We start from the raw sequence: 14,126 nt of genomic DNA on the forward strand, positions 1-14,126 counted from the left end.
TTGGCAGCTTAAAGCTGTACATCAGCCTCTATTGTCTGCAACTTTTGCAAAGGGTAGGGGAGACCCCAAAGTGTGATCAGCGGCACAGTGCTTTATTTTTGGCTTGCTACACAATTATTTTGTGTTGAAAAGCTTGTTTGTGGCACCTATTAGAGCAGACCTGGGAAGATGACTTTGTTTCCTAAGTGATTCACTGATGAAGTGATGAGGAAAAGCATTTGTCCTGTTCAGTGTGGTAGGAAGCTTGGACCAAACTGTCCTCCTATAACATTGATAGATCTTCTCACAAAGCAAGTCATACCAGAGAGAGTCCTATGAATAGTTTTATTCTGAGGCATGTTAGTAGTAGACAGAGGAAGATGCTCATGACTGTTTTGGGGTGGGGGAAATGGAGATTTCCTATGAATTATCCTTGGATGGATTTAATCTCAGAAAAGACAACTTCAGATTGAAAAGATAGCAATGCCTGGAGCTATGCCCTGGGCAGGATTTCATGTTCTTTGCCAGAAAGTTCTTTACCAATTATCCCTTTTGAAAAGCTTAAAAAAATGACTATTTAATAGACATTAAGAAAACAGCAAAGGGACAGGAAGAATTATCAATAAAGTCATTATCTTGTCTCTTTAAGCCTTGTTATCAGCTGGTGTTTCATAAGATATTATGAAACGAAGTGCTGCTAAATGGTATTAGCAACTTTCTCACAGACTTCACGACTTGCTCAATCCAATAGTTGCATTGGTAGAGCTGAAGGAAAGAGCAGTATTAGGGACAAGCATTTTGCAGTCCGATTCACAGGCAGCACTTGATTGTTTTGGACATTTGAAGTAATTTCCAACCTCAGTGAAGAACTGCATTCTTTTTTAGGAGTTTCTGCCCTCCTGACAGGTATCTTGGCTGTTTGTTCAATGGGACAAGCTGAGGAGCTTTAGCTGGCAGCTCAGTGAAGTAATTGTGTAAAATCCACAATGGATTTTCGGTACCTGGTAAACAGCAGGCGTAATGTTTGTTGGTTTGGCAATTGCTATGTAAACAGTTCTGACATCCTTCTAACCAAGGGAGAAAGCTGAAGGAAATATACTGAACTGAAGGGTGGGCCAGCTTCCTTTATGACTGCACTAGCCGTGTCTTCGCTGCAAGAGTATCTTATCCTGCCTGAACAAGCTGCCCCTTCTGAACAGTGTCACTCATAAAAAGCAGTTCTACTGAGTAACAGTGCTCAAGGCAGCTGTACCATCAAGTAGTGACTCTATCTTGCTTCCCAGGTGAATTCCCAGGAACGTTCTGAAAGACAAGGAAACAATCAGAGAATCTTGCCTGTGTCCACACTACAGTTTTGCAATATGACAGGCTAAAGGGTTGTGCTGATTTAAGCTTTAGCCTGTTAACAAGTCTGCAAAACCTGGGAACTGATGCTTTCCAGTGAAAGGTTTTTTCTGGTGTATGGGTCTAAAAGAAGCTGAACCCCTGTATAATGATTGTGAAAAAGGCCAGTAGCCTTTACTCCTTAGCAGCTCCATGTACATATGTGTTTTGGCAGCAGGAGATGCCTGCTTATTTCCCATTCTAAACAGGCATGCCTGCAGGGAGCACAGGAATAATGTGATGGAGAAACAGTAGCATTCCTCTCACTTTCTTGGCATAGCCACCAAAAAAAAGCCAACTCAACAACAGTGGGGAAGAATTCTGTCCCTTTAAAAAAGCTGTATATAGCTATTTTCTACTGGGCGAAAAAACACATCCTTAGAAAGCTCTACATTGCATGTTCTTGGGTAGGTGAGAATGCTAGAAACTTTCCCCAAGTACCTCATCCTAGAATCTACTGGGATTAAAATTCTGTCTAGGCTATGCCAAGTGGTGACAGCTATGCTCGTTTCTCCCACAGCAGAACCTCTTCTGGAAGAGGAAGGAAATGGTGCAGTTTTAATACCTTCTCCCTGTTTAAAACATGAGTCGGTCAGCTAAGGGCAAGGGCATCCCTAAGAACCATCTCAAGTTGTAGTTTTATAGGGCAGAGAAGGACGGAACGGAATTGTTTCAGCTGTAGGGAAGGGTCTGAAAGCTATATTCAGAGGCTGATTGGAGCATGGTAAGGCCAGCTCTAGAAACATCAAAGGCTACAGCATGGAGTTAGTTCATACAGCTTAGCCAGCTGGATTAGACCCGTCATTAGGATGCAGAACAAAGCCTTTCTTCTTGGCAATAAGGAGCAAGAAACAGAATGAAAATGGAAATCGGTTCTGAGTCCTGAATTCCCTATTCAACATGAGATCCCCTATTTGCGTAGAAACTCTAGTTTGCCTGGCTTTGTTTGAAATAAAGGTAACAGGAAACTTCAGAGCAGGATGAGGTCAAGGTCTCTTGCTTCAGGGACAGCAGGCCCTGGGAGGACTCTTGAGGCAGAATGCCCTGTCCTAGGAGGAGAACAAGCAGAGGAGGAAAGCATTTGCCATGGGATACCAGGCTACCGCCTCCCCACAGCTGCATCCTCAGCAGGCAAACTCAGCACTGAGATCTTAGAAAAGAGGCCTTTCTAAGTTTGAGATGACCAAGCAGTTGTCACACTACACAGTGTCACTGATAGTCTGATACCTCAGCAGATGATTTAGTAGAGCACCACGATCAGACCACTTGCTTGTTAGCTTTTCCCTAATATGTCTTTTGAGGAAGCTGCTGCTCTGTTTCAGAGTTTTGCAGGCTGAGAGAATTATTGGCACTTGCCACATCTGTGACTGCAGAATTATTTGCATTAAAATCCACAGAGGTCAGACAGAAAAGCCTAGCTTTGATCTCAGTTGTGTCAGCACGGCTCAGGGGTCACTAGGAGAAGTGTACAGGTATACTGCAAATTCAGCTTAAGATCAGGAAGAAGTCCAAGAATTTCAATTAGGAGCAAAGTTTCTCTACTTACTGTATCATCCTAACAAGGCATTCCTATGTGTAAGAAGGTACTTGTTGCTTGTCACTAGGCTTTTTCTTAGTACTGTGATTTAGGAGAGAAGAAAGGAAAGATCTCACTCTATTAGTCAGCATCTGCTTTACAATTTCTTATAGATGCTTTTTTTTAAAAAGCAATCTTTGAAAGGAATAAGACATATTTAAATTAAGCATTTCTTGACCTTAAGCATGACTGATTGAAATATTAATGGCTGTTAGAAAGAAATGTGCCTGCGCTCCAACTCACACTGTTGAAGCCTTAAGATCACTTATTCCCTCAGACTGGAAACAAAGTCTTCTACTGTCTGCCACGGTAAAAGAGAGAAGAGAGCACTAGTAATCAGCAATCTGTGTCTTTAATCATTTTAATAATATTGCAAATTGCAACTGACAGAACAATCAGGGCTGCATGTTACCCCAGGAAAGCAGCTTGACCAATGTCAATGATCCTGTTAAAGAAATGGAATTTACTTTAATGGATGAAAAAATAGGTTTCTTGAGCTTTGTCATTAGAGTGATTTCCATAAGTCCCACAGTGATTCCTACACCATTAAAACTACAAATGGAAATGGATAAAAAGATGGACTTGCACTGGGATAACAAGGGACTTAAAAGTTCTTGATTTCTGTCATAAATATATATTGCTTAATTTGTTTTACCTGGCCTCAGCTCTTTCCTCAGTGAGATAATCCCTCACTTTCCCCTCCTCCAAAGTGAACCCCTTGGATTTCTCTGACTAAAACTCTCATATCTCTCTGGCTACCTTCTGTTGCTCCACCTCAAATCTTCCACATCCACTTAACGTCAGGGGTCTCTAATTTTCTTCTCTCTTTTATCCATTTTTATAATGGGATTGTACCTGACTTACTCCAAGAACACCAGCCTGAAAGAATCAGGCTCTCAGTATCCAAAGTCATATTCAGCACTCTGAAAGTGACCATTTTATGACTGTTTTCTGCAGAAATAACATTATTGCCTTGGTTTGACTTCACGAGTCACAGGAAAGCACTTGCTACAAACCTAACAGACAGAAGATCCTGAGCATGAAGTGAACCTTGAACACTTAAACTGCAGTGCTGTTCAGGATCTATCTTTAAAATAATTTTAGCCATAGATGTATTTTCCAGTTCTTTTTTTTTTTTTTCTCTTATAAAACAGACCAAACTTCAGTTTTGTTTCTTTTCCCCTATACACTGGAAAATACTTACGATATGTTTTGGCAAAACTGAAGGAAGTATTTTAAAAAGTACTTCTTTGAAGCCAGAAAGAACAAAGATTTGCCATGATGCTTTCCCAGTGTGAGCTTTTTTTAATTCTTATATAAGAAAAAAAGTCAACTTTTATTTATGTTATGGATGACAGAAATGTAGGTGTTGAATTTAGTATTTCCTAGCTTAAGCAGAAGTCCAGCATATGTGCACAGACATTACAAAATGACTATTTTATTCGGCTGCTCTATTCTTTCAAAAAATCAAACTTAAGGATTGCTCTCAAGATCTTACTGTATACATTTTCAAGTCTCTCCTCCCTCTAGTCCGTTACTACATACAGCCTCCACTGTTTACACTAAGATGGAAGCCTCATCCTATACTTTATCTTCTACTTCCTTTGTTGTTTGCTGCTTGTGTTACATGGCTGAAATTTCTACAGCGGAATTACAGAAGCAGAAGAATGTGAACTTTCTTACATTCCTTGACTGTAGTGTAAAGCCTGCCAAAACTAGGGTTGAGGTTTGCTGGAAATCTAATTAATTTGAAATTTAGGTTGGTTCTGAATCAAATGGGAATCTTTCTTTTTCATTTCTCTCCTGCAAACAGGAATATAATCTCAGTGAGTAACTGCAGAGAGCTTCAAGTTTCCAGTCCCTAAATGACCCACTACTGGCAGGAAAAGGGTTGTTAGCAGAAAGCCTGCCACATTAGCCCTTAAGTCACGAACTCTCAATTTTCAGCAACCCACTTTTTACCAAAAACACATCAGAAATGTGTGATCTGGTAGAATGCGGCACAATGTTCTGAACCAAATTTTTTTTGGGTTTATATAGTATGTAAAACTACTCCTGTTCTGGTCTGCTGGGAGGAAAAAGTCAAGTCTTACGAACTAGTTCTGAAACCATGTAAATCTAAAGGTCTTGTATCTCAGAATAGTCCATTTAATAATGTATGGAAGTACCATGTCACTATGATTTAACTTCCCTGATGAAGTAAAAGCAATTTTAGGATAGAAATCTATTTCTGAGGCAGGCACAAGTGAGGAAAAGATTTTGAAGCAGTGAAGTTTGGTGCATATTGGCTATTCTGAGTTAGAATTTTAAACTCTTAAATTAGGCAAGGCACTTTGTGCCTTACAGCCAGAACACTGCCACAACAGTGACACAATAAGTTATACTTTCTGTCTTGGGACAATTATAGTCCCAGTTAGTTTCACTGTTATCACTGGAATCTTCTCCAGAGTCAGCTGGAACTCCAACTCAGTGGCTTTAAATTTTGGACACTGCTCCTTTCAGTCAGTAGATATGATAAAGCCCTTATCATAGCATATATCGCACAGTTCTTACTCCTTGCTCTTTAAAGCCCTGTTAGATGAAGTCATTTGCTCAAGAATGAAGAAATAAAAACACTAAGCAGACAGTGGGTTTGATCAGATTTCAACAGCATTCAGTTGGTAGAACAAAATCACGTGAATGACTGTATGTACACTTGCCAACACAGACAGAATCAACTACTTTTTTGTTCGTTCTGACCCAAGGCCGTACATTTGAGGTGCCAGTGCTCTACTTTTCGGATGGCAATTAAGGAAGACAGACATCCTAGGACTGACTCTGGCTATCACACCAAATGCAGGGCTCAGCTGAGGTATGCGCTGTTAGAAGAGAACACAATGTTCCACACAATGGGAAGTAGCAGACAGGTTACTATCTCTGGAAAAGGCTGGCCCATCACAAGATTTCTTGTATGCTGTTCACCAGCTTCAATTCTGTTTTACCCTTTTGCACATAGATACAAAGCTCTAACAATATTCTTCACAAGCTGCACAGCATATCTTCAGAAATGCTACAAGTGCATTCTCTGGAATGATGTTTGACTCAGCCTACATACCAGTGACACTTCCTAACATTCAAAGGCCTGCATTAATGACAACCCTGGAGGATGATCATGCACACAGTGTACTCACAGTTTTCACAGCGACTCCCAGTATAGCCAGCGAGACAGGCACATTTGTAAGTACCACTTTTGTCAAGAATGCATGTTCCATCATGAAGACATGGAGATGAAGAACAAGCTATAAGGGAGAAACAAGAACATTCATGATGTCTCAATAGGATGGGGTTCTATCTTTCCTCATTATGGTTATGGCTGGGAGTTAATTGCATGTTCTGGTAAAAGTTGAGGAAGATACAGTAAATGGCCTAATGCTTGTTAAAAAGCCTTTTTACACTCACTGAAGAGGAGATCTGCTGTGGATGGGAAGTTTTTTTCCCCAGCATTCATTGTTTATTCTTAGCATTTTTCTCTGAGTACTGTCCAAATGTGAGAAAAATAACTCACATCAAACTCCAACAGTGCTTAGGCTTAGCCTAATTTAAAGAAGTATAACATCAACCTACATTTCTCCTGGCATTCATCTCAGAGTTAAAGGATGAGTTCCAGGATCTGTAGTAGTTCTGTACTATTACATTTGAAGCATTCACTTTGCTGCAGTCCAGAATGGCAGATATCAGAATTGGAAGTTTCCTTGAAAATACTTCAGTTGCAGCATGATGTTTGAGTTATACCCAGATGGCAAGTGACAAGAGATATATAGATACCACGTTTGGATTTCTCCAGAGGTTTCATATACTAATGTAACTGCAGCTTGTGTCTATGTGGCCAGTGAATATATCCCAGATCTCACTGAGGACTAAGGTCTAATTAAGGACAGTAATTTGTTCCTGAAGAGGAATATATATATATACATATATATATATATATATATATATATACACACATAAATATATATATAGTACTGTGTCCAACTAACAATAAGAATCTCTGAGAAGGGGAAAGAGAATGAGGAGAGCTTGTTTAAACTGATAGCTGTAGTCACTGGTTTGAAGCCAGAGGACTTTCAGCTTTGTCCTCACCCCAGCTTTTTTTCATAACTGTGAGTGAAGATAAGCATCAGATACCACCCTCAAAAATGCCTGATACTCAAGAGAAATAGATATTTTTATTTTTAAAGGAGTCTTGATTGCCCAGCTTCAAACACCATGGGACAATACTACAGAACATTAAGGCCCCTATGTTGTGTCAAAGATCACTACATTACGGGTACAGAAAGTAGAGTGCTATTGAAATTCAACAACAGGCTTTCATCTAAACAGATCCAACATATGTCTAATCCCTAGGAGATCCTGATGCCTGCCCATCTGGCCTTCCACCCTTCTCATATGAAGTCTGCTGAGTGCCTTCGTGTCACTCATGCCAATTACTGGCTTCCATTTGACAGTTGGCATGGGATGAGTGACAGAGCTCAGGGACCTAACACCTGCTTCCAGATCAGGCAGTACAGCAGACTGTACAATCTCTTCCTTTAATAGCTACACATTGAGCAACCTTTCTAAAGGGTAATATAAGCTTTGAGCTTATTTTGTATTAATCAAAATCTTTCTGGCTGTTGAACCAGTGACCTCTATGCAGCCAGTGTCACTGCTTCAGCAGGCTTGACTTGTAAGTCAGTACAAAGCTCAGCAGAAGGGAAACAGAAAGAGAATCACAAGCCACCTTTCCACTCCTCTCCATTACACCACTAAGGTGCTGGCTACACCTGGTCATCTCCACATCCTGAAAGTGTTGCTTCAGCTCTCATCTGCACCACAGCCTATTGCTCTAGCAAATCCTGTGCAGTCTCTTCCTGAGACCTCAGCTTTCCACAAGGCTGTGCGCAAAGGGGAAATCTCAGGGGAAATGCTTTACTTTGTAATGACTTGCCAGAGCTTTCGATCTTGTGCTGCCCTTGCTCTCAATTCCACACTGCCCCAAGCACGCCATATTCTTCTCCAAAAACTGTCCCGCTGGCCAGGTTAATTCTTCACACAAAGAGACGCTGGGAGTATTTTAAAAGCCTTTCACTGCAGTTACACATTAGGCCAGAACAGCCTCATAATACAGCGTACAATGAGACCTCCTCACAAACTCTAAGAAGCCCTTTGCAACATGCTCTGTGTGGATTACCACACTTGCAACCACCCAGCCTCAGAATAATTACCGCTAAAAATGGGGCGGAAATAAAGTGCTCAACAGTATTCGAATACCAAGTGTTCCCTGCTGGGTAGAGAAAACAGAATCAATTCAGCTTGTGCCATATGGAAAATGTTAGTTTCCTGAGTGTAGGCAGCCCTTATGCAACATAGCCCACACCGCAGTCGTTTGTTCTATATCACCTCTCCTGCTGTAAGCCCAGGCAAAGTATGAATAGCTAGCTGCTGCAGCTACATTACTAATGGGTATGCTGAAGGTAACAGCTGAAGAACAGGGCAGGCTCAGGAATGCCACAGGCACTGCATGCAGCAGTATGCAGATTGCTAGTTACAACCCTGATCATTGGCAACTGCTGATCCACAGTAGGTTGGTGTATTTCTAAAAGGATTCTACAAACTAAATGAACTTCCTGAGCCAGATATACTCTGGACAGCATCATGAAATGTGGGTCATCGGGGTGTGCAGAAGGCAAGTTATGCTGAGTCATAGATGCTGCAGGGTTTTTCTATGGCAAAGCAGCGCTCCCTGATTAGTCTTCTGTGCCAGAAGTACTGGGGATTTTTTTGACCAAAATTCCCTTCATAGCTAAACAAAGGAAATCCAGAGTGAGCATACATGTGGGTTTAAATGCAGTGGCAAAATGAGGAGAAAGCTACACTTTCTAAGTTATTTAGCAGTCTGAAAAAAGTAGAGAGCAATGCGGGGCACTCAAGCACTGAGTACCAACAAAAGCACTGGAATTCTAGAGCCCCGCTTCTGTCATTCATAACACTAAGTTCATCACAGAATGAGAAAGGCCTCTATTTTCTCTTTCTTGAAGAAAAGAATATGTCCTTTGTACACGCTTTATTTGCAAAGCTCTAATGGTATGATACATGAGCCAACACCAGAGGCATGTCAGGGCATTTTGACTGAAGTAATTACAAGGCTTTGCATCAGGTTTCTCCTAACTGAGGCAGTCACTCTGCTCCGGCACACAGCACTGAGCAATTCCACAATTGCAAAAATATTCATGCCCCTTTCTCTGTCTTCTGTGCTCTCCATTCCCGGATTGTCAGAGAAAATTCCCTTAAAACAGCAGCCTTTCTGTGCTCACCAACGAGCTTGCTCTTCACACAGGTAGAGGGAATTTACTCTTCGTTAAGAGAGCCTCACATTCACATGCTATGCGATGGCCTTTGAACCTTCCATGCACTGACTTTGTGTAAGCTGCTGTAGGCAACACAGCATGAAAGTTTTTAATGAAGCAAAACAGGGAGAGAGATTAGTGAAACTGAATTAATGAGAGTGAGTGGCATGTTCCACTTTTTGGATTATTTTACCTGTAATTTCTTCAAAGACAGCGTGAAATCCATCAAAGTTCTTGGATCCATCAGACTGGAAAAGGACATGGAGTGAAGACCCAGTGCTTCGAATGGGAGCTGGCCTTTCATTCCCACAGAATTTCTTAATTACTCGGCTGTCCAAATTGTCCCCGTCACGTACCTCCACATAATCATACTGGCACATGTAATCAAACTCTAGGCTCAGCATGGAAAACCTTGGGGAATAAGGACACACACAAATCAGTCAGGCCTCTTACTCTCTCCCCTGTGCACCCTGACTGGTGTATTTGGAAGTTTGGATATGCTACTGTCCCCACCTTTGTGAACCAGCAGGTGCTGATAACACGACAGCCCTCTCACTTTATCACAGTTTTTGCATCATGATCCTTGGAAGCAACTTCACAGAGGTGCTCCGTGAAGGTATTTAAGTGGCTGAACAGTGAAGTCTAAATTGAAGTCATACAGTCTGTTCACACACATCAGGACCCTAACCAGATCATGATGTTAGAAATTCCATTTACAGTCAGATGCAGTAGGGGGTATATTTTTTTCCTGGCTGTTTGCTGAAAATTGTTCTCTTTCCCCTAAGTAGAGTACTACGTACTGAACGTAATGTTATCAGAGACTGAGAATCAAAAGCTGTTTACATGGAAAGCCAGCAATTCTCAGTACAATGAAAACTCAAAGATGTGACAGGAAGGGACAGAGAAAGGGAATCTGAAACAGTACAGAACACTACAAAGCAAAATGGCAGTAAACCCCTGACGTCTTGCACTTGCCCTTCTTTTAAAGATAGAAATAAGGGACAGCAGAAGAGAAATATTTAAAGCTCTTTCCCACAGTGTCTGTCTTTCCTAGCTTTGATCCATCCACTGCACAAGGCTCCCCTTCATTAACAACAACGTTATATGCTGCGGTTTGAGTTCAGCAGGGCACAGAGCCAAAGCATGCCACCAGAATATGAATGAGAAGCAGAGTGAGAAACACCAAGGGATTCTGAATAAGCAAAGGCTAAGGGTGTCTGGCCTAAGCCTGGTACAGAGGAAAAGAATGAGAAGGTCTGGCCCTGGGAAAAGGCCGTGTTACTGACTGAAGATCATTTTATAAATGAAACTCCTAATATTCTCAATCTTCTTGAAAACTCCTAACTCCATAGACCATAGTATTTAGGATTAGATCAAAGCTCCCATGCTGCCTTTTCCAGTGTGGGCCTAGTGTTTTGGAAAGACTGCATTTTCACACGAAAGAGATGAGCAAAATTTTGGATCTCCTGCCAGAGATCTCAGAGTCTGAAGATGCAAAAGAGTACTGGAGCCTATTTCCTGCTCTTCTCTTTTGTAGACTCAGGCCATAACAAAGCTTCTGTGTTATGTGAAATTACCTTTCTTTGTGAACTCATGAGCTGACCTAAGAGGCCTTTTCACTCCGTCACCTTTGTTCAGACCATGCAGTTGGTTTTAAAGCATCAGGAGTGCACTACACAAAGAGAAATGGGTGAGCGGTTGTAGGAAGCTGCATCAATGGAGGAAAGCCCCTCATTTTTTAAATAATCTGGTGAAGGTAAAATAAGAAAGAAAAAAAAAAAAAGCTTTTAGTATGTGTAAGAGATGTATTCACCTTAGCTTTGCATAAAATGCATGCATTTGAAGGCTGTCAGGTTTGCCAGGATTGCCAGAGACATCCTCACAGGCCTCAGGTTGTAAGCTACATCTTCAAAACAGTAAAAGCTGGCAGGTCAAATTCCATGGACCTCCTCTTATGGAAGTTGCAAAGCAATACAAAATAACCCATTTGCAGCAGAAATGCTAAGTCACAGCCTAAAGCAGTGATTGAGCACCTGCTGGGAAGGCAGGGCCAACCCAGGGGAGCTCAGCTGCATGCAGTGCACCTGAGTGACTGGAAGGAATAGTGCCAGGATCCACCCCTTTCCAGACCTTACATAAGGGTTGGCAGTGGAGGTAAGGGTATTTTGCTGGAGATCCCTGCCTATCTGAGGCCTTCCAAAGGTAAGCAGTTTTTTTCCTTTGTTTTTTGTGTCTGCAGCTGCTGCATTTGGGCTTGTTCTCATTTGCTGCAGCCAAAGGCACCCTTCTATTTGCCGCTGTGTTTCCTATCATGCTATAGCATTGCACCATTCATCCTTGTTACACTTATCAGGCTACAGTTTATTCTTACTCAGACCTGAAGATATTTACTGGTTCTCTGAGCTGTTATATTTCTTATTAAAATTAAGTATGTTTGTAAGTATAACAGGAATGTTTCTGGTATGCCTGCCATGCAATGAGAAAAAGAACTGGGATGACAACGTTAACTTTCTGTATAGTACTATATACAGCTGCAGAGGCAAACTGTCTAGCAGTGCATTCCTGAGCAAAGAATATCAAGCAACAACAAATGAAGTCACAGTAGGAAAAAGTTTGTATATACAATAGTGTTTTTAATTGTTTCCTGTGCTTTAAAAAAATGATGAAAACAGAATGTGAAATATGAAAAGCATTATATTTTACTTAGCATAAAAAAAATACTCTGGATTGATCACATGAGATCCCAAGATTAAGACTCAGAACTAGTAGGTTAAAAACTCTGCCAAAGCCTAGTAGACTAGTTGACAGGACTCTTTACAGACCACCTTGTATATTGATGTTTAAGTCAGTTACAGTCTATGTAAGAATTGTACATCCCTTACCTGTAAAACTGTGACTGTATCCTAATTCTGTTGGCTGTTATGAAGTCAAGCACTTTAATTTAGTGCTACAGGTCATCAGAGACAAAACAGAATGAAAAGTACTATATTATTTCATTACTGTCTGCAGTGGGAACGTAATCACCAAACCCTCTGACAAAGTCTTCTAGTCAAAGGAAAAGGTTTAAAACTACATCTCTATTGAGACATTATCAAAAGTGATTGAAAGTTGTAAGTTACTGCTACTCTGAAACGATATCCCTGTCATGGGTTGGGCTGAGGGAGCCTATACATTACAACCCAAGGGAAAGAAAGGCTGGGGGGAAGGAAAAATAAAAAACGAAACAAAACCACACACACAAAAACCAAACTATCACTGCAATCTGAGCACCAATTATCAAAACAGCTCTGCTTAGTCAACCTCCAAAGAACAGTATGGCACAGCTTGAGGCAAGAGAAGATTTATCTGATCCTGAGAGTTTCACTTTTCCTGCCCTGTGTAAGCAGGGACAAAACACTTTTATCCCCTTCTGTCCTGATCCCTTGGCCTTGCAAGCCTTTAGAGCAACAGCAAACCGAACTTGTGAGGAACACACAGAGAGAAGGAAGAAAGGCGTTATTTTGTTAGCAGCGATGCTGATTCAGCACAACACTGGCTGTGTGTTAGAGCTCCAAGCAATCAGCCCTTACAAAGGGAGTCAGTGCATTTTTACAGAAATGCAGCAAACACAAAGGTTCAGCATGGATGGCAGGCCCAGGAAGATGATTCTAGAGGCCTACATACCTGTGTAGGTATGACTTAAAGGAGAAGTTTCCAGATAAATGTACCAACCTTCCCCAGTACCTATCTGCTGAAGTACCAGTGAGTGGTTTGAGGCCCACCTTGAAAACCTCAGCTGATTCATAACACTCCAAGGTTTTCTTACATGAGGCAGATATAAGGCCTTATGTCTGTCTGGTATAGAGATTTTCTCCTATGCATTTTGTCACACAGGGTGGCAGGATTAAGCGTGGACTTTCAGGACAGTTCCCAGTCTTTCCCTAGAAATGCTGTCCCATCTGCTGGAATCCCTAGGCACCCAGGCATCAAGCTCACTCAGGCTGGGCACAGGGGTTTATGCTTCTCCAAGGCTATCTAGCTCAGATAAAAGTAGCTGCTGACAGCAGAAGGTTGGTAGCTTGGGCTTCCCTGTTACAGCCTTCTCCAGCTAGATTGTAATGTTATGCCACAACAAGCTGATGCTGAGTATTGAGTTTAACTATAGGCAGTATAGGCACAGGGAGAAAGAGACAGGCACTTACTGGAGGGTGCCTCTCATACTGAATACATTTCTTCATCTTCTGGTAACTGTAAGGGTAGGAGCAAAATCATGTGCAAAAATTACATATTCCTGACACTTGTGAGTGGTTCTCAGGGTCCAATAAGAAGGTCCTATCTTTCCAAAAGCTTAGTGCATCTGTTATCTTACTTTAGAGCGTTCCACTGCAGCATGTCATGGCAAGTACTCCAGCTCTCTGTTAAAGTAGTCTTTTCTCCATTTCTAGTACACTGCATCTGTCATCTTTTGGCTGTCATCTCTTTACCCAAAGATGGGTGCATCCACCAGTAATATCCATGAATGGGATTCATTTCTGCTCTCATACCTATCCCCATAGAGGCGAAGGCAGGCTGACTGCTGTAGTTGCTGAAGAACTTTTTAGCTGAAGAACTTTACAATTGATAAAATCTCATTTTTAAAATGTAAAAATACTGGATTAACATCTCCCTTAGCCTGTGCTGTATATACCACACACCTAGCTAATAGTGCATTTTAAAAACAAAGTAGGTACAGCTTGTACTCACTGAGACCAAAGCAAAGTTGTGTTATGATGCCAAACTCTTCCTCATAGTATTGCTTTCCTGTGTCTCTCTGTGTCTGGAGAATTATATGCTACATAATTATT

The 14,126-nt window shown here is 41.4% G+C and overlaps 1 protein-coding gene across 2 annotated transcripts in view; it reads right to left on the bottom strand.

Moving 5' to 3' along the window:
• The window catches only part of PAMR1 (peptidase domain containing associated with muscle regeneration 1), a 54,016-nt gene that overhangs the window by 20,365 nt on the left and 19,525 nt on the right, over nucleotides 1-14,126 (bottom strand). For both annotated transcript variants that reach the window (XM_042864580.1, XM_042864588.1), the window contains exons 5-6: nucleotides 9,497-9,714; nucleotides 6,109-6,216 (exon numbers count right to left, since the gene is read on the bottom strand). In XM_042864580.1, the coding sequence (XP_042720514.1) occupies nucleotides 6,109-6,216; nucleotides 9,497-9,714 (326 nt within the window). The remainder of the gene's footprint in view (nucleotides 1-6,108; nucleotides 6,217-9,496; nucleotides 9,715-14,126) is intronic.

This window comes from Lagopus leucura, unplaced genomic scaffold (assembly GCF_019238085.1).
Source record: "Lagopus leucura isolate 7727_CA_CO unplaced genomic scaffold, USGS_WTPT01 Super-Scaffold_1, whole genome shotgun sequence".
NCBI classification, from domain to species: Eukaryota; Metazoa; Chordata; class Aves; order Galliformes; family Phasianidae; genus Lagopus; species Lagopus leucura.